The sequence below is a fragment of the Mustela nivalis genome, assembly GCF_964662115.1.
Source record: "Mustela nivalis genome assembly, chromosome: 7".
Lineage (NCBI taxonomy): Eukaryota > Metazoa > Chordata > Mammalia > Carnivora > Mustelidae > Mustela > Mustela nivalis.
In genome coordinates, this window is record NC_139026.1 from 123,024,170 (window position 1) to 123,048,478 (window position 24,309).

Genomic DNA, 24,309 nt, shown 5'->3' on the forward strand with positions numbered 1-24,309 from the left:
GACTGCAAGTCCTAACTCCAGGGGTCCTGACTCCAGCAGGCCTGGGGGGATGGGGAAATGGCCGCTCAGAGACAGTCATGAGTCTCTGCGGCCCCCGCATGTCAGTTCCCTGTGAGTTTCCAATATTCACGGAGACAAAGCAGCACCTGTCCGGAACTCTGGATACTGAGTTCGGGCACTTTCTGTGTCACTCCGCTTCGGCAGGCAGCGGAACAGACGTCCTCTTCCGACCTTGCTGATGTTGGGAGTGAGGAGAGGGAAGAGTTCCCTGCTGCGTTCCTACCATGGCTCCGGTTTAGGTCTGGTTTCCTGTGGGCTCCACCCCGCATCTTTGCAGACAAGAATACTCCTCCGGCTAATGAAACTCAGACATCTCTTCCTCGTCCAGCCCTTGCAAACGCCTTTTCTTATTTCACGGGCAGACTGCTCATTAATTTCTTAAAGAGGACTCCCCAGATGACATAGGGTTCAGGGCTGCACCACCTGGTCTGTGCCACAGTGAATGGCATGGTGGGAAACCCAGCTGAAGTCTGTTCACAGCTACTAGAAATTTCTCTGGTGTGTCAAGAGTCTCTCCCATTCATGTACCCATTCAGTCTCTGGTTCAGCTATGCTTTTGGAAATTCTTCACACTCCAGAGCTCCCACTGGATACCGAACTGCTTACCTCTCACAACAACCCAGATGTTCCAACATGCCTCAAACTCTGCAGGTCCTAAACTGCCCTTATATCCCATGCTCTGGCTGGGAGGCATTCCAAATGCCCTCCTGCTCTGACGGCCACTGTCAACCACACAACAGATCAATCTCACCTACCTTCTAAACATCACTCTATTACTGAGACCCTGGGCCCCCACCAGTTCTGGCCTATGCCACCATAATTACGTCCCAGTTTGCAGGTTCTGTCCTGTATTTCTCCAGCTCATCCTCCACACACTGCCAGACCGATGCTTCTAGGACAGTGAGACTGCCATCCTGCTGCTCCTCCACGTCCAATGTTTGGTGGCTCTTACTGCCTCAAAGATGAAACCCTCTTCACAGTGCCTTCAGGGCTCCCCAAGCTGCCCAGTGGGGCCTTGTCACTCTCCTCTCTGGCTGGCCTCCTCTGCCTCTTGCTTCCAAGCCCAGAGGAGCTGTGTGCTTCTCCACCTGGCACGCTGCTCTCCTTCCTGAGGCTTCCATGCACTCTGGCATGCCCGCCCACCCAGCTCCTCCTGCTCCCACTCTGCTGCCTAGGAAGACTTTTCTTTCCTCCTTAAGCCCAGTAACTCTCCTTCAATTCTTCATCGACCCCCACGCAGACCTCTCTTAGAGCACTTGGGGACACCAACACAATTATACACCTCACTTCCTGACGACCCGGCCAGGCCTTCTACCTCTGCACCTTCTGCTCAACTTGGCACATAACGAGTATGCAATAAATATTTTTCTGAATGAGCAAATGAACGGTGACTTTGGTGGTTTTATTGTCCCTCAGTTAGTAATAGATTCAAGAATCTCAACTACTGGGGTGCTTGGGTGGCTCAGCTGGTTGGGAGTTTGCCTTTGGCTGGGGTCAAAATCTAAGTCCTGGGGTCGGGCTCCAGGCTCAGTGGGGAGTCTGTGTCTTCCTCTCCCTCTGCTCCCCACGAACTCATAACTACTTCCTCAGAGGCCACAGAAACATCAGTTACTTTGTGTAACAACTCAGTTTGAATACAGCCAATGCTCTGAATAAATATCCTGACCTTTTAACATTTTTATTTTGCTGACCTGGATAAACTCAACAAATGAGTCTCAGTCAATGGCTGACCCTCTCAGTCAGTGGCTGATTGCCCACCCTTTTGGCTTCGTACTTTTCCCGATCCTGAAGCCTGTCAGAGTCCCGAGGGACAGCAACAATTGATGGCATCCCTACCATGTGTTGTGCCCTACGTTTCCCATCTATTGGGTGCTACCTCATTAATTCTGCAATCTTCATTAGCACCTCAATTAGAGAAATGAAACCAGCTCACACTTATTAATAAATGAAACTGAATGCCCAAGAATACATGTCAGCATGTCTTTTTCACCCCCAGAGGGAGAGCAGAATGCTACTGCTGCATTAGAACTCTGTTCACTGGGAACTATGCACATCCGCCTTGGTCTTCCACCAGGGTGGGTGATCAGGAACTGGAGGGATTGGGACCAGGGTTTTGCGAGAGGATCTAGGAGGGTTCTTGGCTCTTGCAAGCAGGGAAAAAGGTCAGCCAGGTTCCAAAGAGAGGAGAGTGGATGTCCAAAGGAGGAGGGAGGGAAGAGACCATGCAAGGGGAAAAAAAAAAAAAAAGCACAGAAACTTACAAAGGCCAAGTGGGAAAGAGGCAGAGGGGAAACTGAAAGAAAGAGACAGTGTGGAAGCAGCACAGACCCTGTGACTGAGAAAAACACAGAGAAACCAAATCACACAGGACCCAGTGCAGGTCTTACAGCATATAGAGAAAACTGGAGAGGTTTGGGATTTAGCCACCGAACCACATGTCCTTGGATGCCCAAGTGAATTGTTCCCAAGGGAGAACGCCCCCTTCACTTGCTCAGGATCTTTTCTTTGAACTTAACTGACTTACTGATCAACGGAGTGAAAATCCTCCCCAGCAAAGGACCATTTTCTCCCCCTATCATTTTAATAAAGCAGCTGGCTAAGGCAGATGCTAAGCAGACAGCCTACCGTAAGCTCAGATATGTAGTATGGAGTTCCATCCCGTTCGTGGATAAAGAAGCTTGGAAAGTGATCCAGAATGACATAATGGACCAATATTGCTTTCCCTCTCCTACAGCAAGTGTGGTTTTGATAGACTTTTAATATGTATTTCGGGGCTTGAACTGCATACCGTCTCTCCATTATTCTCTGCCAGAGGATCTGAATGACAGCTCTAGCCCAGAGACATTTTTCCATTATAATTTTTCAATTTGTTCTGGTCTGAAAAATGTGTGTAAATGAAAACAGAGAAAAGTCAAGCACTGTGTTCCCTTCAAATGTTCTGTTTTGCGTTTACGATGGCTTTGCAAACGCGGTTCTGCTTCCCTTTCTTTTTGGCAAATGACCTTATTTTTCCCAGATTTCTGATCACTTCTAATATGCCATAAACTATTTATCCGATTTGTAGGAATGTCCCTGACTCTTCTTTATTTTCACCCTGTTTTGACCTACAATTTCTTCTTTTAGCTCCCCACCACCAAAACCAAAACAAACAAAAACTAATGAAGCACACCGACAAGCTTCGGGAAAGCTCACATTGGCCTCAGGACAGAAGAGATATATTCCCTCCCTTTCCCAAGTGCACGGAGCCCCCACCTTCCCCAGCCAGGAAACAAAGGAACAGGACAGTCCCTCAAAGCCCTTTTGCCCATCTCCTTTGGGAGAGCTGGGCCAGTTTTCTTACCTTAAATAATTATAACAGTTCAGGTTTCCCTAGTTACCGGGAGAAAAAATATTTACCCGGGGAACTCAGACTGGACGACTGCGGAGTAATCTGTATACACTCAGGTTTGCAGGGGATTGGTGAGCCCGGAGGCCCGGAGGCTGCACAGTGTCATATTTTTACTCACTTCTCTCCACGAGCCATCTGCCCACAGAGGAGAGCACGCTTACCTTCCGCGGCTTCACTTTATCATGGTAGTCATACTGGAAGATTCCTTTGTAGCTCAGTCCCAGCCACCATGGTATCCCCTGCTTGTCCTAGGGCACGGAAAAGAGTACGGGTAAATACAGGGTGGGAGAACACATATGGAAACCAAGGGAAGGTCTCTGGGCTCAGGAAAATGCAAATCCCTTGATATGGATGGAGGCCACCTCTCTCTTTTTCACCTTAACAGATGTGTCCCATCATCAACTGACGCTCAGATATGTGAACAGATGCCATGGAAGGTGCCCTGGGGTGGGGACCCAGCTCTGTTCGTAACCAAGAGGCCACCATGGTCCTTCCTTTATAAATAAGTGACAAATGCCTTGTTCTTTGTCCTCCTTCTAAGACTCCAGGTTTCACCAAAACAGAATACCTGAGAGCATTCAAATAAAATGACCTGAGTAGAAAAACTGTCGTCAACTATCAGAGCTGGAAGGGACCATAAAGAAGGCAACTCCTCTAAAACCCTTTTTAAAGACCTTATTTATTCTTTTTTTTTTTAAGGAGAAGTCTGATGTTCAGGTTCACAGGAAAATGGAGAGGGAGGTACAGAGATGTCCCACACTGCCCTGCCCCCATACCTGCAGGGTCTCCCCCAGGATCAACATCCCCACCAGAGGGGAACATTTGTTATAACCTGATGAACCTACATTGATACATCATGGTCATCCGAAGTTCACATTAGGGTTCATTCTTGGTGTTGAATCCTCCGTGAGTTTGGACAAATGCATAATGATGTCTGTCATTATAATACCACGTGGAGGAGCTTCACTGCCCTAAAAATCCTGTGCTCTGCCTATCTGCCCCTTCTTCTCCCCAACCCTCCCCACCACCAGGTTCTGGCAGAACCATTCCACTCCTTGGAACCCTACAGTATGTACGCTTTCCACCTTGGCTTCTTTCACTCGATGATATACATTTAAGATTCCTCCAGTTTAAAAGACATAAAAGTCAAAGCAGGGACACCTGGGTTACTCAGTCAGTTAAGCGTCTGCCTTCGGCTCAAGTCATGATCCCAGGGTCCTGGGATGGGTTCTGAGTTAGGCTCCCTGGCTCAGGAGGGAGTTTGTTTCTCCCTCTGCCCTGCCCCCCACCATTTCTGCTTGTGCTTGTGCACGCATTCTCTCTCTCTCTCTCTCACAAAAATAAATAAGTAACATCTTAAAAAAAAAAAAGTCAAAGCAAAGGGTTTACCCTGCTCTACTCAGAACCCATGCTATCCATCCAGTAGGCTAATGGCAGACACCACCATGTGGTCCTGCTCACCTTAAGAGATCCACTGGACTGAGTGACTCATGCTGTCAGACAAAAGTAGCAAAATCCAAGCTTAGACCTTCTGAGACCCAAATTAGAAACACAAAGTCCCTCTCTTTATTCCTTTAACAGAGACCTCTTGCCACCAGATTATAAACTGGGATCCTACATTCAGGCAGGGAAGACTCTGAGATGTTAATTAGAGCTCCCACACACTAGGAGCCCAGTGGGCATAGGAAGCAGCCTTCCCCTACATTTGTCCTAATTGCCACACCCTTAAATAACTTAGGTCACCCCACTGAAGATGTCTTAACAACTCAAAATTGGCTTCATGTTTTGCAAATACTCAAGAGTTATCTCAAGGTCGGCACAAAGATAAGAAAGGGCAAGGAAATACATTTGGAATTTTCAGAAAAGTTTTAGGGTATAGGATTTCCTACAAATTTTTTTAAAGGTATAAAACGTCTGTCTCTGGAAAGTGTCTGTGTGTCCTGCAACAGTTCCGGAGAGCAACCCAAGGCGGGGATTCAAGGCCACCGCAACTCCGGGGGGCAGGTGCGGGCGGCCACCACGCCACAGAACACAGCCTCTGTGAAATCACGAGGCCTCTGACCGGCGTGGCTGGAGATGGCAGGTGCGGGCTTGCTTGGACTCCTGTGCTCTTTCTCCCAGTAAGTAGGAGTGCAGTTGTGGAGGCCTGAGGATTCCGAGCCAAACACACACACGCTTCTGGCGCTCTGACCATCACAGAGTCTGCTCTGCTCTCACAGACTGCAAAAGAGCCTGTTTCTCAAGTTTTTTTGTAAGGCAGAGAGCATATATATCAGAAGCTATCTTTCTGTCAGGCTCCGGGGCTGACAGAGAAGGGACACGGGTTTACCCAAGTAGAAGACCGGATGGAGTCTCTGCTCAAAGATTTAGCAGTGTTAGACTGTCGACAGTCTAACACTCACCCGGACTGTCCTCCAGCATCTGGGAGACTCTGGTGGGGGGAGCTGGAGAGGTAAATCTCATAATCTCTCTAAGTCTGAGAGACAGAGGCGAGATCAAATGATGATCAAACGGTGAAGGAGAGAAGTCCAGGCCATTCCTCCTTCGCTCTCTAGAAAGCAGACCCGTTTGCCACACATGCCCCTGAGACACAGACCCGCTGGCTGACTTCTGTGAAAGGCCTCTTGTAACACAACGGGTGTCCCAGCGTCTGCCTCATAGCTGGGCTCCATGAGTCGAGTTCTGACGTTTGTTCCCGTTGCGGGAGTGTACCTCCAACCACCTGGTTCAACTCTCAATAAACACTCGCTCAGTAAATACCTACTGAGCGTCTACGACGGGTTCCAGCAACATGGAACAGAAGGCGACACACAGTCTGGGCCACCAGAAGGCTGCAGGTTGGTGAGAGATACAGGCATTTGACATGTACCAAGGACCCACAAAGTGTTGTGCGAGCTGCCGTGAATGATGCAACGATACGTGAAACACGGAACACGTTCTGGCCCAAAGGAATGAAAGATACAGCTGGATGAAAACATGGGGAAAGAAAATGGCCAAGGAGCAAGAGAATCTCAGGTTGGCTGGGGGAAGTGTCTTGCATTCAGGAGTGCTGTCCCCTCTTTGTGGCTGGACTCTGGGCCAGGACTTATACTTTTTCATGGTGGGGTCAGTGAAGGGAGGAAAACAATGCCTTCTCATCATCGATAAGGCCCACCAGCACCTCGTTATCTGTGAGTTCAGGGAAGGGATCCCAGGCAGGGGCATTATGGATAAAATTAAAGCAGGTTTGGGAGAGGGTCCACGTTCCACTGGACTTCACAATATTTAAGACAACAAGATCTGTCTTCTTAAATAGCCATGTACTCGCTCTGTCAGTCTTTCATGCCAGCCCTCCTCCAAAATTGCCTGCGTAGCATCTGACCACCAAGAAAAACACTGTGGACGCTGCCTAATGTTTTTATTCCCTACAGTGCGTTGCCTTTACATGGAATCGCCTCAACTCTGAAGTCCCGACCTCCCAGGGTTCTTCTGAGTATAAAAGGTAGTGGCAATTGATTATACCCACTTTACAGGAGGGAACATGAGTTTTGAAGAGAAATTGCATCAATTCCTCCTACGTGGAGGACTTCCTACATGGAGGACTCCCCCGGCACATTATCATCCTGACCTAGGCCTCCACCACACACCACCCCCAGTCCCCCAACCACATCTTCAGTAAGATTAAAAAGGAAAAAAGTGAGAGGGACTAGTATTTTTTTGGGGGTGGGGGAGTCTTGGCACTTACCTTCACTGCGTAATAGTGAACGCCGTAGGTCGGGAGAGACTCCACGATGCTCATGTAGCTGGGAAGAGAGACAGAGACACACACGAGGGTGGTTATTTGGCAGAACTGGAACCATTACGTGTGTGTGCGTATGACAAAACTCTCAAGAGTGAAGATTTACTTGAAAACGACCCTGGACCATCACCCCCGCCCCAAGATTGGTCTTTGCAAGCAGAATTGAACAGCTGTGACACATGCTATGTGAACACACACAAACACAACCTCACGGGCACTGGGACGGGCCACTTACTTTACAATTGCTTGACCTCTGGTCTGGCCATTCAGTTTCTTGTAGTGTTCAATTACTCGATCCTCGCTAGAATTATAAGACAAAACTCTGTTATATATGGTCCCTAGATCACTGGCCAGCACCCTGCTAAGAGATACTTCTTCCGAGCCTGAGCCATGTCAAGAAGAGCTCCAAGGAGCCAACAGCTCCTGGAGAAATGATTTGTCCTGCGTGGTATTTCTGAACTCGACCTGTGAGGTGCCTCGGGCTACAGGTTCCCTTGGGGTCAGCTCCCTGCAAGAAATGCTACCATGGGAGGTGAGGAAGCAGCAGTGAGCACACGTGTCACTGGAGAGGGGCACAGACTGGGGACAGGAAGGAGACTGCCCGGCGGGGGATTGGGGGGAGGCTCTGGCTAAATGCCCACATGTCTTCATGGTCTTCCTCACTGCCCAATGTGCACACGGCCTGTGCAGATGTTGACTTCAATAGAATGCCCACGGCTTCCTTAACATGAATCAGTGGTCAGGGCCGAGGGCTTCCAAGGAGGATGGGAAAGTTCTGGAATCTAGGCCTGGCTAACACAAACCATGAGACAATAAAAGGCCCAGAGAAGTACTGGGAAACAAGCCAGCTACCAGAAGTGAGCTGGGAACTCCTTGATCTCCTGAAGTCTTCCTTCTAAAACAAGAGACCAGCTCGTGCCTTAGGAGACACTGGCCAGCCAAACCATTCTTTGACAGGGCAGAGGGCATGAAGAGACTCTGGGAGGTGACTCCGGTGCCCAGGAGGCTATGGCTGCTGTCTTTGGAAGAAAAGAACCAATCTGGGGAGTCACAAGGGACGCACATCCCACCTGGGGTAAAGAGTCAAGTTCAAAAGACTGGGCCTCTGTGACCTGGCCACACCACCAGGAGCCCCATTTCTCCACCTTCTGTCTGACGCCTCCCTTACCTCAGGCCAGGACCTCTAGGACAGGACGCAGCTCTAGGGAAGGACCCCAGACACCTCCCTGGTTGGCCTTCATCATCTCTTATTTAGTATCCCAGAGCTGATCGAAAGCTTTTCCTGCCAACCATTTTTTTTTTTTTTTTAAGAGGAGAAAAGAGGGCACCTGGGTGGCTCAGTTGGTTAAGCAACTGCCTTCAGCTCAGGTCATGATCCCGAAGTACCAGGATCGAGTCCCACAAGGGGCTCCCAGCTCTATGGGGAGTCTGCTTCTCCCTCTGACCTTCTCCCATCTCGTGCTCTCTCTCTCAAATAAATAAAATCTTTAAAAAAACATTTAAGAAAAATAAAGGAAAAAAGAAAGGCCATTTCTTGGGAGTAAAGTGTCCTGTATGTTCACTAACTACTACTACTTGGGGGTCATTTACTGATTTTCCAGTTATTATCTTAATCTTTAATGGCTGTCTCTTCATTTTAGTACTCTGAAATCTGTGTGTGTGTTTTTGATCATCTGACTTGTCATAAGCGAGTGTCCTTACAAACATCCAGAAGAGGAACTGGCAAGCTACAGGAGCCCTGCTCTCGTTGGAGAGTCACTCGGATGGGCTCTGGACACCTTCTCTTCAGAAAGGCGCAGAGGCAGCTCTGTTTCTCCTCGGCTGCCGGGCAACCCTGGACCCTCTTCTCAGAGTGTGAGAAAGCCCCCTCCTGAGAGAATTCTCCAGCAGCGTCCTGCCCGGGGAGGACCCCACCCCACCAGACCTTTGGGGTCACGTCGAGACATTCCAGGGCTTGCTTGCCTAGCTTGTTCACTCTCACTCACTGAATCAACGGCTGCCGTGGCATGTTTCCCACCACAGACAGGATCTAGCATTCTGTGAGGTCAGCTCTTGGATCCAAGCTCAAGCAACTCAGGGTAGATCTGAGCCGCTTCCCTTCCGAACTCTGGGAGGGAGGACCCTGGGGCTGGGCTGGGGAGATCAAAATCAATGTAGTGCTGTGGCTGTGAACACAGAAGAGGCTCAGAACAATGAATGTCAGAAAACACCTGCAAGCAGCTGTTCCACAGCTTCCCGACTAAGTGTCTTCTCAGCACCCGACAGCTGCAGGGCTCTGCCAGCCCCACAGCTCCCCGGGTCTCCTGCTGCCCGAGGCCATCGGTGAGGGCACGATATCTAGCTTCTCCTTCCTCCGCTTTCCCCACTTCTTTGAGCCCTGAAACGCCCTGAAATGCCGTGCACCCGTGCTGTGATTACACACGCATTGCCAACTGTGAACCCGCCCTGCCCCCAGCCCTGCCCCTTCTTCCTCTGGAATTTACGAGATGGCTCCAGTCCGCGCGATTTGCCAAGTTTCCCAGCTACCCCAGAGCTGCGGTAGGGGCCCCAAGGAAAAACTATTAAAAAAAAAATGCACCAACCAGAGTAAATAGAATCCCAAAAACACTAATTGGAGGATACTATGGTGCATGAAGGAAAAAGACAGGTGATTAAGGCTGACTATGACTCGCCATAGCCATAGTCGTTCAGTGAGATCATCTCTCTGCAGGCAAGGAGCCCAGGAAATGCATGGGGGATTAAGAGGAAACATGGGGATGATGATACAGTTTCCCATCTTGGAGGAGCCATCTCCTGCAGTGGGCAGTGACTTTGGAGTAAAGACTGGTGTCTCTGCAAAGCCGCTCTGGGTGGTGTGGGGGCTGGGGAGTCCAGCATTTGCCAGCTCGGCCCTGGAGAGAATCCGGGTCAGAGCCCTCATACTGCTCTGTTCCATGGCCCTGGGCACATATTTCTAACCTCTGCCTCCTCATATGTCTCCAGATTGGGAAGTCCCATGGAGTGAAAGTCCAAGCTTGTTACACGCTTGGGGAAAATTAGCAGAAAGGATTACTTCATAGTTACTCAGCATTACTATGTACCTTTCACTATTTGTTAATTGTGTCATGTGACTTCTTACTTCTGCTCTTAATCACAGTCTGGATTGGGCTGGTAGGGTTAATTCTGTTTTATAGATGGGAAATTGAGGCAGCAGGGAAGTAATTCAAGCCTCGCTGAGCTGTCATTACCCCACTGCTCAGAAACGTGGCTGGGATTCTCAAACCCACTGCCTCGCTCTGGAGGTGGTCACTAGTGTGCATGGGTGCCCTATGGCTTATTCCAGCCTGACGGTTGTCTGCTACATCCGAGAAGGCCAGCAAGAGCGGGAGACCCGGAGGAACTGCAAATCCGTGTCCTCCTTTCGGGGATGATCAGGGCTGCAGGCAGCTGGATAGAAATTGTGATGCCAGGGCGAGTGAGCGTCTGCTCCACCAAGGGGTCATGTTAATCGCTGAGATGCATGAGCTGGGGCCGAGGGACGTCTTTGAACATGTTTGGCTGCCAGCTCTATGAACCATGAACATCATTCATCTCTTCCTGAAATCTCTGCTTTTCTAAAAATCCAAATAAGTAAGTTGGAGTACGAAAGCAAACTACGACTAGCCAACCACAGTGAAATAAGGTGTTTTTTAGCAAGGAATCAACAGGAAGGTCCACACTGCTGGCTTGCCTGTATGTAGCTGGGCTGTGGGGCCTGGGGGCACCCGCTTCAAAAATGGCCCCCCTCCCCATTTCTGCAACCTCTCTGTGATGTGTACACGGTGGCGTGGGTGTCTCTGGGTCTAAATGAGGCACAGAGAAGGTGCCAGCCAGGTCAGAGAGACGGAGGAATGCTCTGGCAAGATAGGTACAGATGTGGGTAAAGATGAAGATGTTCGTGTTGACACAGGAGAAGACAGGAACACGAAGGAAGGCATTTCTGTAATAGTAACAACGTGTGAGCAAGAAGCCGACTGCAGAGATCATTAAAGAGAAATCCAGAAAGAGAGGAGAGAGAGGGAGACAGGGAGAGAGAGGGACACTGAGAGAGAAGGAGCAGGTAAGCACAGGGTGTAGAAAGTCTGGCAACAACTGAATGAGGACATGGTTGAGGGCTGGTTTAGGCTAAAAGTGACCTTGACCCCAAACAACCCAGCAACGTCAGAGCCCCTAGATGGCAAATACATCTCCTTCTTGGAGGAACTACTGGTCTCAGAGTCATATTCTTGTGTCTAGCTCTTTCACTACTAGTTCCCTAAACATGACCAGCTGGGAGGGAGGGGGTGGGACAGGGAAGATGAGGCCCAGGGAGCACATGGGACCGGGAGAGGGCAACAGGGCTCCAGGAATAAGGGAGCAGGAGTGTCATCTGTTGGTGTTCCCACATGCAGACAGCCAAGCTGGAAGGAGGTGAGCAGACACATGCACAGTCTCAGGTTAAACAGAGTCTGTTCTGGAGGGCAGGTTCATTATACAAAGCTATGACACATCGACATCTATGTTAGCAAAGGACCAATGGCAAAAACCAGCTCAGAGAGATGAGATTGGTGGGGGTGGGGGGTGGACTGGGGGAGGAGGAGATGCCAGCAGCCTGGAGGGAGCTCTCTGCCCCAGGAGTTGTCTTCATCATTTCTGCTCCCACCGACCCAACCTGTGGTCTCTTGAGAAGAAACGACTTCTGGGCTGGAGTCTCACTGGGCTAATACCCTCTGCATCAAAGCATGCCCCATCCCAGCCAAAGGTTCTCTCAGAGTCACGTGCATGGCCAAGCCATGAGCGTGCCAACTGCAAACGTGTCCACACATGACGACGTGTTAGTAATCCATGCATTTTGTAAAGCAGAGTAAAGAAGTGCTTAGAAGAGTCACATGGTACAATTGATCGGGATTGACCTGTCCTGTGATTTTTGTTTTACTGTTATTGTTCATAAAAGCAGTCAACACTTGTTGTGAGGGAGGCAGAAGGGACATGGGGACAGGGCCTTCTGGGTGTCAGGGGACGGTGGCCAGGGCCCGTGCACACGGCACTATTTGCACACACTACCCAGCAATGCAGGCCCCACTCCGCTGTGACCAGAACTGCAAGCTGGGACCCTTTCGCATGCCCGTTTTGGTCAGAATCAGTAATTCAGGGCCTGACAGATGAACTAGGGCATAATGTTACATGGCAGCCAAATCAGGAGATGTGAAACGCTGTGGGAAATATCAAAGAATCAATCTCTCTCTTCTGTGAAGGAAAAAAAAAAACCCATAGTTCTCCCACATCTCAAAACCTCACACATCCTGTCATCAAATGACAAGGATTCCAGAACGAAACTCGAGCAGCACATGAAAGGGTCTCCAAGGAGGCAAACCATCCAAAGTGAAATTTTAGAAGTTTTTTTTTTTTTTCTCTTGTTAAAGAAAATAGAAAAAGGAGGTCTCACGCAAACCATGGCGTCTAAATACGTGCGGGAAATGGTTTGACCAAGGCCCAAGCAGCTCAGACAAGATGGAGTCAGTTGGGCTGGGGTCCAGCTTGACCCTCGGCAACCCCGAGCCCCCTGCGGGCTCACTCCTGAGGGGTGTGTGGAGAGGGCACAGCTTACCAGTAGGCCAGAGAAGGGTGCTCCTTCAGGGCTTGAGTGGGAAGCGCTGGCAGCTTCTTCAAGTCACTCCTCACCACCTCATTGCTGGAAGAAAGAAAGAGGACAGAGACAATGCCAAGGAATGGCTCGCCCTCCATCCGAGAAAGCCGCCGTGCTCTGGATCTGACCCGACCCAGGAGCCTTGGCCGAGACATCCCACATCTGCTCTCTTTGAATGAAAAGTGGGAGGGAAGAAGGGGTGCTCCCTTTTAATCAGTTTATTTAATAAAGAGGAAAGAGGACACACAGGGTGCAGAGCCCAGCGGCCCTCCCCTCTGGGGCACGGAACGGGGCAGAGCAGAGCACTCACAGGTGGCCGGTACACAGAGTGGGACATGGACCCAGTGCCCCCGTCAACAAAAATTTGGGAGGAAAAGAGTCACCAGGGTCCCTTAAGCTCTCAGAGGGAGCTCCTAGGGATCTATCAGGGGCTCAAAGGCCTCCGAGAATGGACCACTTCTCCTTGAGAGCTGTTTCCCTCGCTGACACACAACGCTGGTTTTCGTTGCTTGGACTGACCACACATTGAAAACTGTTGTCCAAAATAGGACAAATAAATAACTTTCGCTTTTGACAAGGCCTGGAAATGACTCTGAGAGCGGGAAGAAATTATCTGGTACTTGTAGGAGGTCCTGGCACCAGAAATCCTTTTCCCCACAGACTCACATGTTTGAGCGATACTTTCCCCACAGACTCACAGGTTTGAAGGATACTAAAAACTCCTCTGGGTTTCAACCAGGGCTCTTCAGAGCCTCGACTCCTCTCGGCACAGTCAGCAGCCCTCCGGCCCTGCTCGGCCAGTGCATTTGCTGTTTGTACCGACTCTTTACCTGCAGAGGCAATCACTGGCCTCCTCCTTGGGATGGTTTTGGTATTTAGAGGTCCAGGAAGCATCTCATGGCCCCTGCAGGGCTAGCAGACGCGCACCCCACGGAGCCTGCCTTGATCCTTGGTTCTAACTTTTGTGCACCTCACACAAAGCAAAGCAGAGTTTAGTCACTGGGACGCTGGGCAATAACATCAGAAGAGCAATGAATTAGGAGCTTGGTGAGCAGAGATGAAGGAAGGAGCAGCACAGTCACAGATGGGCAGCGCCTGCCGCATCTGGACAGCAAACACCCCAACACTCACGCTGCTCACTGATCACCCTCCACAATGACCCACCGGCCGGAAAAGCCGTCCTCACCAACGAATCAGCAGCTCCTCTCTGGATGCCACATGCCACGAGGCAAAACCACTCCAACACTCTGAGTTCATCAACATGGTGACAAGGAGACACACGGGTGTTGGCTGATGACACAGCCGTTCTCGGAAAGGGTGTTTCCCAAGTGGAGTGAGAAACGGTGTCGGCACTGTTGTGAGTCCTGGCTTAGAACCAACCCGCCAGAAGGCTCAGCTTGCTACTGTTTGAATCAATAAATCCAAGTATTTCAACTGTTATCACCTAGGTGTTAAGGCAAGGATTTACCAATCATTAAGAAGCTGAAGGTAGCTGGGGAGCCCCCGCTCCATGGATGGTAGCGTAGGGGTGCGAACATGACAGACCACAGTCCTCATCCGAGAGGTGCTCACGCGTAGGCAGGCAGGCATGATGTGCAAACAGAAAGATAACTGAATACCAGAGCAGCGTTTCATTGCGTTGACTCAAACAACGAATTCAGTAGCTCAGAGGAAAGAAAGACCCTGGGCTCTTGGGGAAGAGCAAGCTTTAGGGCAGCGTGTGCAGGAAGAAAAGGACGGGAATATACTTTTCTCCTCGGTGGGATGCAGCAGAGTGTGGCAGCAGGTGCACTGAGCCAGAAAGATGGATTGGAGTTGGGGGAGGGGTAGAGCTGAGGGGAGAAAAGGCCAACCGAAAGGCAGAGGAGGCACAAACTGTGAGGACCTTTCAAACCAGGCTCAGGGAGTTCAAACGCACCCAGTAGGCTATGGTCAGCCACTGGAGGATTTCAAACAGCGAAGCTCCCCATGCTCAGGGCTGTTCAATTCCCAAGCAGGGTTTGGAATTTTTACTCACACGCTTTAAAGGCACAGTGTAAGCAAATATTCAGTTCGCCAGACTCTGGAGAGCCCACAATGATGAATCTCTGGGTCTTACCTCTCCCCTGTTTAACGACAAGCACCCTGAGATTTGAGTCGCTGTAAATATCGGAAAAGCACTCTTCGGGGATGAATTTTACTGGCTGAAGCAAGTGGGAGAAGCAGCAAAGCTGAAGCTGGAGTTTGGGTTTACTCACACTCATCCTACTTAGAGTCTATTTGTGGAAGGAAGGAGCTCCAGGAGGAAGAGATTGTCTTACCCACCAAACACTAGTTTGTTGGCAAACAAGTTTCCCCGATGACAATCACAGGCTTGACTTCCTCGCTGGAGCCTGCAGTGGCTTCCCCAGCTCTCCCCCAGGGCAAGGTTACACAGACAAATAGAACGAGAAATCACTAAGGCGTGAAGACCGTCCAAATCCATTACATTTTGGAAGGGATCCATGGCTCTTAATCCTTCCCAGAGGACAACTATGTAGAAATGTTCTATTTGCCTTTCTGCTGTCTGTAAACATCTGCACTAACTTAGAGGGGGTCAGCCCTGTGGAATGATCTGGCCCTGCTCTGTGGCTGCATTATCACACAGTTGCCCTGATGGGAGACCTGGCTGCCCCATCTCCAGAGGCAAGAGACGCTAAAACCTAATGAATATGCTAGAAGTTCTCAGCTTCCTCTTTCAGGGTCTTCTACTTACTTGGACGTCTCCCCCAGAGTTCAGTGCACCTGATAAATGCTAACTTAGAAGATAAATGCTAACTTAGAGTCATTTACTAAACTGAGAATAAAACAGAATTTTTTTAATTTTTAACATTAACGAGATTTTTTTTTAAGATTTTGTTTATTTATTGACGGGGTGGGGGTAAGTACAAGCAGGCAGAGGGGCAGGCAGAGGGAGAGGGAGAAGCAGACTCCCTACCGAGCAGGGAGCCCCATGTGGGGCTCGATCCTAGGATCCTGGAAGCATGACCTGAGCTGAAGGCAGACGCTTAACCAACCGACCTATGCAGGTGCCCCCATTAACCAGCTTCTATTAGAAACTTTTAGGTAGTTATTAACGTTACCAGCAAAAAAGTGGACTCCCGATGCTGCGCCAGTCTTTGGTTTAGGGGTTTTTGAGATGATGTGTCTCTCTTCTACTACTTACACTGGTCATCAAACATAGAAAGTTTGAATGATTTACTAAGAAAAATTTCTAAGATAGGAAACATCAGACGGGGAATTTGCCGTGAATAACAGCAATGACAAATTAAGTAAGACACCATAAAGCCAAGGAAGCAGAAATTAAGTTGCAGAGCAAATTAGCAAAATCTACACAGTTTTGTTTTCTTTCAAAAAATGAGGAAATGCTTTTTCAGGAGATTCTCCTTGGGTTAAACAAGACATGCATAATTTGCGGGACAAATCTGGGGCCAAGAGAACACGCTTAGTGCGGCAGAATCCTGCAGGGGTTCTGACACACACAATTCTCAAACACTAAAGGGCACTAAACCCAGAATGTCAAACCAGTATAGCAGAGAGCACTTCCCTGAAATCCAGAAAAGGCAACACGACGCTAGCGTCACACTAATGCCTCCAAGTTTTATGAGCCCATCATGAAAGTCAAGCTCCCCAGCAAGATGGATTTCATAAGTAAAAGAGTATTACAGTTCCTCGTGATCCACAATTCCCAAACTGAAAAGCTCTAAGAAACATTTCTTAACCCACTTGGAGGCAAACGTAAACTTTTCACATGAGGCAATGTGTGACCTTTCTCTGTTCTACTTGGTGCGATTATCCATCCATGTTCTGGTGCCGGCACAGTAAGAGATGAGGCTCCAGGTGCCATCCCAGACCCCGACACGGTGTGCAGGAATTCCCCAGATCACCTGTCTAAAACCTACACATTTCTGAATTTGGAAACACAGGGACTAAAGTTTCAGACATGCACTGTTGGTCTCGACAACTTTATTCCATGGTACAATGAACCTAGAAAACTCTGAGCTGGATTACTAAGGAAAGCTACGTATTTTTTCTTCTTTGTTGATCTTTAAAAGCCATACAGCAGGGGCACCTGGGTGGCTCAGTCTGCTAAACATCTGCCTTTGGCTAAGATCATGATCACAGTGTCCCCGTTCAGTGGAAAGTCTGCCTCTCCTTCTCCATCTGCCTCTCCCCCTGCTCTTTCTCTCTCTAAAATCTTTAAAAAATGCAGGAAACTATTCCTTTCTTTCCTTCTCATTTCTCCCTCTTTATTTTGTGAAACAAGTTCAAGTTCATGTTGCCAGACACTTGCTGATCGCCTCCCTATCACCTACTTTTTTGTGGGGGTGGTGTGCAGGGAGGGCTCGCAAAGCTGGTAGCTGGGATGTTGTCTGTAAAGCTTCTCTTGGCAATAGTGTGACCATTTGCAGAAAAGGGAAGCACCTGGGCACCCACCTGGGACTTCTCCAGCATGGGATTCTAGATTCTGGGCATGGATCATGGATAAACAGGCCACACTGTACAGAGGGGCAAAATTACAAACATTTATGAATTATGTGGTTTTATTTCTGATGCTAAGTGTTAATTTATCTCAGTAAAGATTTTTTTCTTCATTGGTGAGTTTGGTTTCCTAGGGTGATACACAACATTTTGTGAGTTTCTAACATAGTTGTAAACTTGTAACATTCAAAACAAGTTTTTAAATTTTTTTCTAAGTCTATAATTGAAGACCATAATCTTACTCAAATAGCACAAGAAGAAGCAATTTGTTACATCACCCTTTAGAGTGGGAATCTTAATTTTGAAAAATTGACATAGTGTTAAAGCCATGAGCCGCTGTGTTATTCACAAAGTCAACACGAAATATGATACTGACATTACATAAAGGCTTCACAAAAAAGACAGCTGTCATAATACAAAATCTCCTTACTTTATATCTAAACCATTCCCATAGGATTTGAAGGCTATCACCCTGCAAAATACCCTATCTGAATACTTTCCTACGCTCAGAAAATATGAATTACACACTTGAAAAACTCAGTAAAGTGGATTTTTATGCAAAAACAAAGACTTCTGTAACAATGTATAACTTTTCCTTGAACATTTTGCTTCAAGTTTTCACAGATTCTGTTCCTTTCAAAAGGTCTTGCCTGCCTGAAAGATCCCAGCTGCTTCTCCATTAAATCATGGGAAAAACAGCACACACCCCTTTCTCTTTCTCCTGCTCTCTTTTTGTGAAATAATATATGAGAATTATATAAATTTAAATTATTCCCACAGAAACTCTTCTTTGGGCTGACAGATGGGTTTCAAACTTAACTGATGACTTTCCTAGTAAGTTTCCAATAGGACATTTGCAAATTTGGGGTATTAAAGATAGCATGAGGTTATATCAGTTATATTCCAAATGTTGACTATTTCAAACACCACTCTCCGAGTATTTCTTACTAATTATCTAAGAGTCTCAGCAAATCCATTTCGCTTACTCTATGTGATTACTGGCAGCTGTTTTCTTTCAAGAGGCCAATTAAAAAATTGCAGGAAAACATATGCCAAATGATCAAATGCTCTAATAATGATTTAAAGCTAAGCTTGCTTTGAGTTGTAGTAGTAAAACCATTTATGTAAATGCAAAGTAATGACATCAGTGGACTCGGAACTGTGACTTATAGACTGCTGCCTTAGATTAATCAACTTTCAACACCAAGCAAGAAAATAACATTGTCATCTTTTTAAAGATAGCAATCTACACTAATGTTTATGTTACTAAAAAAGTCTTTCAGAAGAAAACCAGCTCTTTGTCTTCTTTTCCTGTTGATCTTCCAAAATTCTGCCTTTAACACATGACTGCCTAAAAGGTTTGGTCTGGTCTGACAAAAAGGCCCCCCCAAACCTGGAATTTTCAGACACCAGAGGGCCAAGCTTCATTTACATTAATTCACAAATGCTCCCTGAAAAGGCAGAAAAGATTTCAAACAAAGAACAAAAAACCAAGAGAGTACTTTTTTTTCTTTTTATGGTCACAGAAATTTCATTTTGTTTTTCCAGACAAGTGAACACACGGTCCCATGATTTACATAAGATAAAATATTAAATATTAAAAGGTCTTTACTTTTTTTTTTTTTTGCTTTTTAACTGTTCCTCCAGAGACGTATGTAAGAACGTGCAGCCTTTGAAAGTTAAAGGGAATGTTCCAGCACAAGTAAACACTCCCAACTCCTCTTCTGAAAGGGAAGGAAAAATCAATTTCCCCTGTGATGGAGGACTGCTGACTTCTTAGTACTGATCGAGTAATGTGTTGCTCCATTTCAGAAAACATTATTCTATTATTAATACCGTATTATTATTATTTTAAGAAATGGAATTAAAGGCCTGCAGGTTGCTACTCAAGACACAGTGAAATTTCTTACATACTACTGAACTCCACTGAACTAATACTCACTTGGACCTGCATTTTATTTCGTACAGATGTCACAGAAACTGACCCCCAAGTACTCAATCACAGCCTCACTTTTTTTCCTGTGATTGCTTATGTTTATTTTGGAACAGAGAGAGCCTGCAGATGTAGGTTTCCCTCCTCCTGCCTCTTAGGCACATGACAGGCTCAGCCAAACAGGTAAGCAAAACGTAGCCCACGGACCTTTACGTGAAATGTTAAGACTGTCTTCTCCAGGTGCCGTTTGCTTGCTGGTTCTGATAAATCTTATGCTGGTAGCATCCTGTTTTAATGATTAGCACCAGTACATCCGGTCCTTTATAACAAAGATATTTCCAGGTCCCAAAGGATGGCCTGGCCTAACAGAGCTTTACTGATCTGGTTTCAATAAATCTTGTTAACAAAAAATTCTATATAACAGATTTTTTTTTTTTTTTTAACTAGTCCCTGTTAGTGTTCGGATGTTTCTTTATACGAAAAGTAGTGTGATTTGGGCATTTAGTGGTGCTGTTCAACATAAACTATTTTTTAATCAATTCACTGATTTGACAAAATGTTTACAATGGTTTTTCTTTTCTTTTCTCCTGGCATCCTTCTGGAAGCATCCAAAGGGCTGATAGCAAGTAAAAGGTGAGGTGATTCTCGGAATCAAGACAGACTGGCCACCAGGCTTTTTAATAAAGGTCCCCTTAGAGAAAACAAACAAAAAATCAAGTTCTTGCATACAATGTAGCAAGAAGTCTTCTGTTAAATTGCATCAGAATGTAACTATACAATCTGGATGTCCTGTTCAGTTGATTCAAGGACCTTCTCAAGGAAGAGAATATTATTTTGCTATAATAACCCAAGGTTTCTTCTTTAATTTTTTGAAATAGGAAATGTCAGTGCTCAGCGCTCAAACCCCCGTAGCGTCTGGAATGCATGAAGTAAGTACAAATCACAGAAAGTGTGTGTTAGCTAACAAATGGCCAGGAGTGATTATCAAATAAGAACTTTTTGTTTTTAGGGACGCCTGGGTGGCTCAGTCTGTTAAGCAGCTGCCTTCCTCGGGTCATGATCTCAGCATCCTGGGATCCAGTCCTACACTGGGCCCTTTGCTTGGCAGGGAGCCTGCTTCTCCTTCTGCCTCTGCCTGCCACTCTGCCTGCCTCTGCTCTCTCTCTGACAAATAAATAAATAAATAAATAAAACCTTAAAAAAGAAAAAAAAAGAACTTTTTGTTTTTAAACGGCATTGATCCTTCTCAACCTAACATCTGCCTACAGAGCTGCCATGGTTAGCAATTCTCAGGCTATTCAATGGTTTTTAAACAGAAATGCCAACTCTAGATTTCCAGATTGTTGACGGGCACTCATTTTTGTACACAGACACACACCAGGAAGGAAAGTACGAGTATCATGCTGTGCTAAGGAAAATAATACAAGTGAGAAAATATTATTTTTTAGATAAGGCCATTTCCTAAACCTTTAATGCTCGCTTACAAATCTGTCCACAATATGTTAGAAATATGAACATGTATGACATAGATTTCTTCCTACCAGGGACAATGCTTCATACCTATCTAGACCCCGGTCATTTTCTTTCAGCAAAGCTCAACCCGACATCTCATGGCCAAGTCCAAGAAGACAGGATGGTGAACATTGATACTCATTGGAAAGAAAAGGGAGTTACGTAAGAATAAGCCTTCAAAGGGTCTGCTGGGCAAACAAGTCCAAAAGAAGAAACAAAACAGCCTGTGAGGATTTTGATTCCGAGCTGTCTGTAGACAGTTCTCCTTGTATTTAAGTATATCAGCACTTTTGACTTCTCCCTTTTGTAAAAATAACCCTTTTCCACTTCAAGGAAACTAACTGCTCCCATAATTTGTAGATTAAATGTAATTCATATATATTCACGGACACGTAAATATATAGAATAGGAGCCCGAGAGGCAAAATAGCCTTTTAGGAAGTTAGATTCAGGAGCCTCTGGTTATGAAAGTGTTACTTTGTCTTCCATGTGTAACCATTAATTTAAAAAGGTTCTGTAAGCCTCTAGATTCTAGAACACCCCCAACTTAAGCCCTGGACCATGCCTTATTTAAAAGCTTCTGCTGGGGCGCCTGTGTGGCTCAGTGGGTTAAAGTGTCTGCCTTTGGCTCAGATCATCATCTCAGGGTCCTGGGATTGAGCCCCTCATTGGGCTCTCTGCTCACAGGGAGCCCGCTTCCCTATCTCTCTCTCTGCCTGCCTCTCTGCCTACCTGTGATCTCTCTCTGTCAAATAAATAAATAAAATCTTTAAAAAAAAAAAAAAAAAACCCTTCTGCAGACGCACCCAAGTGGTTCAGTGAGTTAAGCGTCTGACTCTTGATTTTGGCCCAGGTCATGATCTCAGGGTCCAAGGATTCAGCTCCACATGGGGCTCCAACACACTCTGCTTGGGATTCTCTCCCCTTCAGAATCCTCTGCCCCTCCCCTTGCTCACATTCTCTCTCTCTCTAAAATAAATAAATAAATCTTTAAAAACAAAATAAAAGCCTTCTGCCATGTTCTCTGTATTCTAAGCTGACATCTCATTTCATTGATGCTATTCAGAAAAGCGTATTATATTTACAGGTTATGTCTACAAGATGAGGCCATCCAGTTAAATACAACTAAGGTGGCACAGTCCTGTATTAATTATTAATAGAATAAAAGATAACTCTAAAATACTAAATTACAAGAATGGGACACCTAACATGCCTAATGTTCAGCCACCAAACCAAATATGCTCAGCGTCAATGCTTTGGGGCTTTCCCTGGGTTTCGGTGAGAAAGGGCACAGACAAGGAATTTAGAATTACTTCTCTCCTTCCCAAACTCCAGGCCACTGGAGCCTGCAAACGCTGGGCCTGCTGCAGACACTGGGTGTTCATCAGGGCACCCCACACAATAAATCCTGTCCACCTTCCATGATGGGAGTGCTAGGCTGGCAGATAAACTGACCTTTGGGCCAAGGTGTCTGACCTCTCCCTCCCCTGACAGCTATTTCTCTCACCAGACAGCTGGGGACAAACAAACGGAGAGGCCACACTTTGACAAATGAAGCTAAACCAGGAGGCTTTGTTTCTCTGAGGCCCACAAGCTGGCATTCCACAAGCTCTTTAGGGGACCATGAATTACTGGGAGGCCGGGCCTGCACTTCCTCCTCCTTGGCAATCCCTGTGGCCACACGTTCCCATGATCTGTGAGGCCAGACTCTGCTGGTCCCAGTTCACATTCCATCCTGTCAGAGGACTCTCAAAAATAAATAATATTTACAGCAGAGTTCAGGGCTGGTGAAAGCCAACGGGAGAAAATTACCTTCAGGGAATCCACGGGAATTGTGGTTGTTAAACTCTTTTTCATGAGACCAGAAACCTTTGTGAGTCTATGACCCTGCACTTATCAAAACCCCCAAATTCCAATGTCAAATGAAAGGCATAAAACAAGTAACAACTATAAAAAACGGGATATTTTTAGGATCTAGAAAATATTTCATTCAACAACTTCGGTGACTGGGTATTGGCCACCTACAATGTTTAAGGTCTCCAGCTCAGGATGTAAAACAGCCTTAGTAAAACAGAACAAAACAAAACAAAACAAAAACCCCCAAACAAGTGACTATCTCTGCTTTATAGCAAGAACTTGGGAAGTCTAAATAAAAGGGGCCTGGAGGTTCCCTTATACAAATATTCAAATGGAGCTGAAGGGACTAATTTTAGAATCCGGGGTAAGCACACTGCAACTCACCAGCTAGCTTCAGCCCTCTCCCTGTTTTTATATGGCCCACGAGCTAAGAATGGCTTTTACATTCTTTAAATGGTGAAGGGGGAAAAGAAAAATCAAAACAATAGTATTTCATGATACCAGAAAATGTATACAAAATTCACATTTTCAAGTCTATAAATAAAGTTTTATTGGAACGGGGCTACACTGATTTATTTACACTGTCTATGGCTGCTTTTGCATTTACAAAGGGAGAGCTGAGTAATGACAACAGAACCATAGGGCTCGCAAAACCTTACCTTACAGATCAAATCCACCAAAGCAAGAGAAAACATACTGAGTTCCTTCAAGGAGTAGAGGCAGGATTTGTTTTTCTTTTTAATACCAGTTTAGCTAATTTCCTATTGATGAGACAGAATGCTAGGCCCTCATACTCTGTTTTCTTGGATATTTAGACCCTGAGTCTAAAACACAGGCTCTCCCAGACATCTCAGGGAGTTCAAAAACCAGAATACCAGGAGTCACGTCTGTCTTTGAGCAAACATTCCTGTTGATGGGCGGCCACAACTCCCTCCCCTATACAGGCTCCAGTAATGACCATGAGAAACTGAGAGGAAAGCAACCATGCGGGTCAGCAGGCGAGGCCTCAGGGAATGAATGGTAAGACTGAAGCTGCCAGTTCTACGGGGTTAATAAGCAGCTCACATGTCCCCAGTGGTTAAGCGCTGACATTCTCTCCAATGTACTATCTAGAGAAGGAAGTAAAGTAGAAGTGGGGGACGGTAATACTTTTATGAAGGAACTCTCCCCATGGGATAGCTTTTGTCCTTTGGATGGTCAGGGAACTAAAAATGAGAGAGAGAAAAAAGATATCCACATGGCAGGGTTATCTGAAGCCCTATTCACACCAGAGGGGTGATTCCTGACTCCATGGACACACTTGGGCAACCTGATAACCCTCTAGACAATGGCCATGGGTGACACTGGGTGCGACTCCTAGCTTTTAGTCACTGCTAGACTTCTCGTTTAGTACAGAACAGCCTCCTCGCTATGACTGTTTCCTCTGCCCGAGGTGGTTGGATCTCATCACCAATATATACTATGAAAGCACTGCCTTCCTACAAAGGATCCAAAGAATAATTTCTTTTAATAGAGATGTAACACAGCACAGGACCCCCAAAATAACAAAACAAAACAACCCCCCAAGCCCCCAAACCTTTTGTAAACTCACCTAGAAAAATCTCCCTTTGCTTCCTGTAGAAGAAAAAAAAGTCAACG

The 24,309-nt window shown here is 46.7% G+C and overlaps 1 protein-coding gene across 12 annotated transcripts in view; it reads right to left on the reverse strand.

The window, feature by feature from the left end:
- The window catches only part of FRMD4A (FERM domain containing 4A), a 604,393-nt gene that overhangs the window by 82,198 nt on the left and 497,886 nt on the right, over positions 1 to 24,309 (reverse strand). For 11 of the 12 annotated variants that reach the window (XM_082739512.1, XM_082739513.1, XM_082739515.1 and 8 more), the window contains 5 exons: positions 24,263 to 24,285; positions 12,832 to 12,915; positions 7,462 to 7,527; positions 7,173 to 7,230; positions 3,610 to 3,696 (listed from right to left, as the gene is read on the reverse strand). In XM_082739512.1, coding sequence (XP_082595638.1) covers positions 3,610 to 3,696; positions 7,173 to 7,230; positions 7,462 to 7,527; positions 12,832 to 12,915; positions 24,263 to 24,285 — 318 coding nt within the window. Of the gene's footprint in view, positions 1 to 3,609; positions 3,697 to 7,172; positions 7,231 to 7,461; positions 7,528 to 12,831; positions 12,916 to 14,056; positions 14,135 to 24,262; positions 24,286 to 24,309 lie in introns of those variants that run through there. The other variant, XM_082739504.1, reaches the window with a different exon arrangement.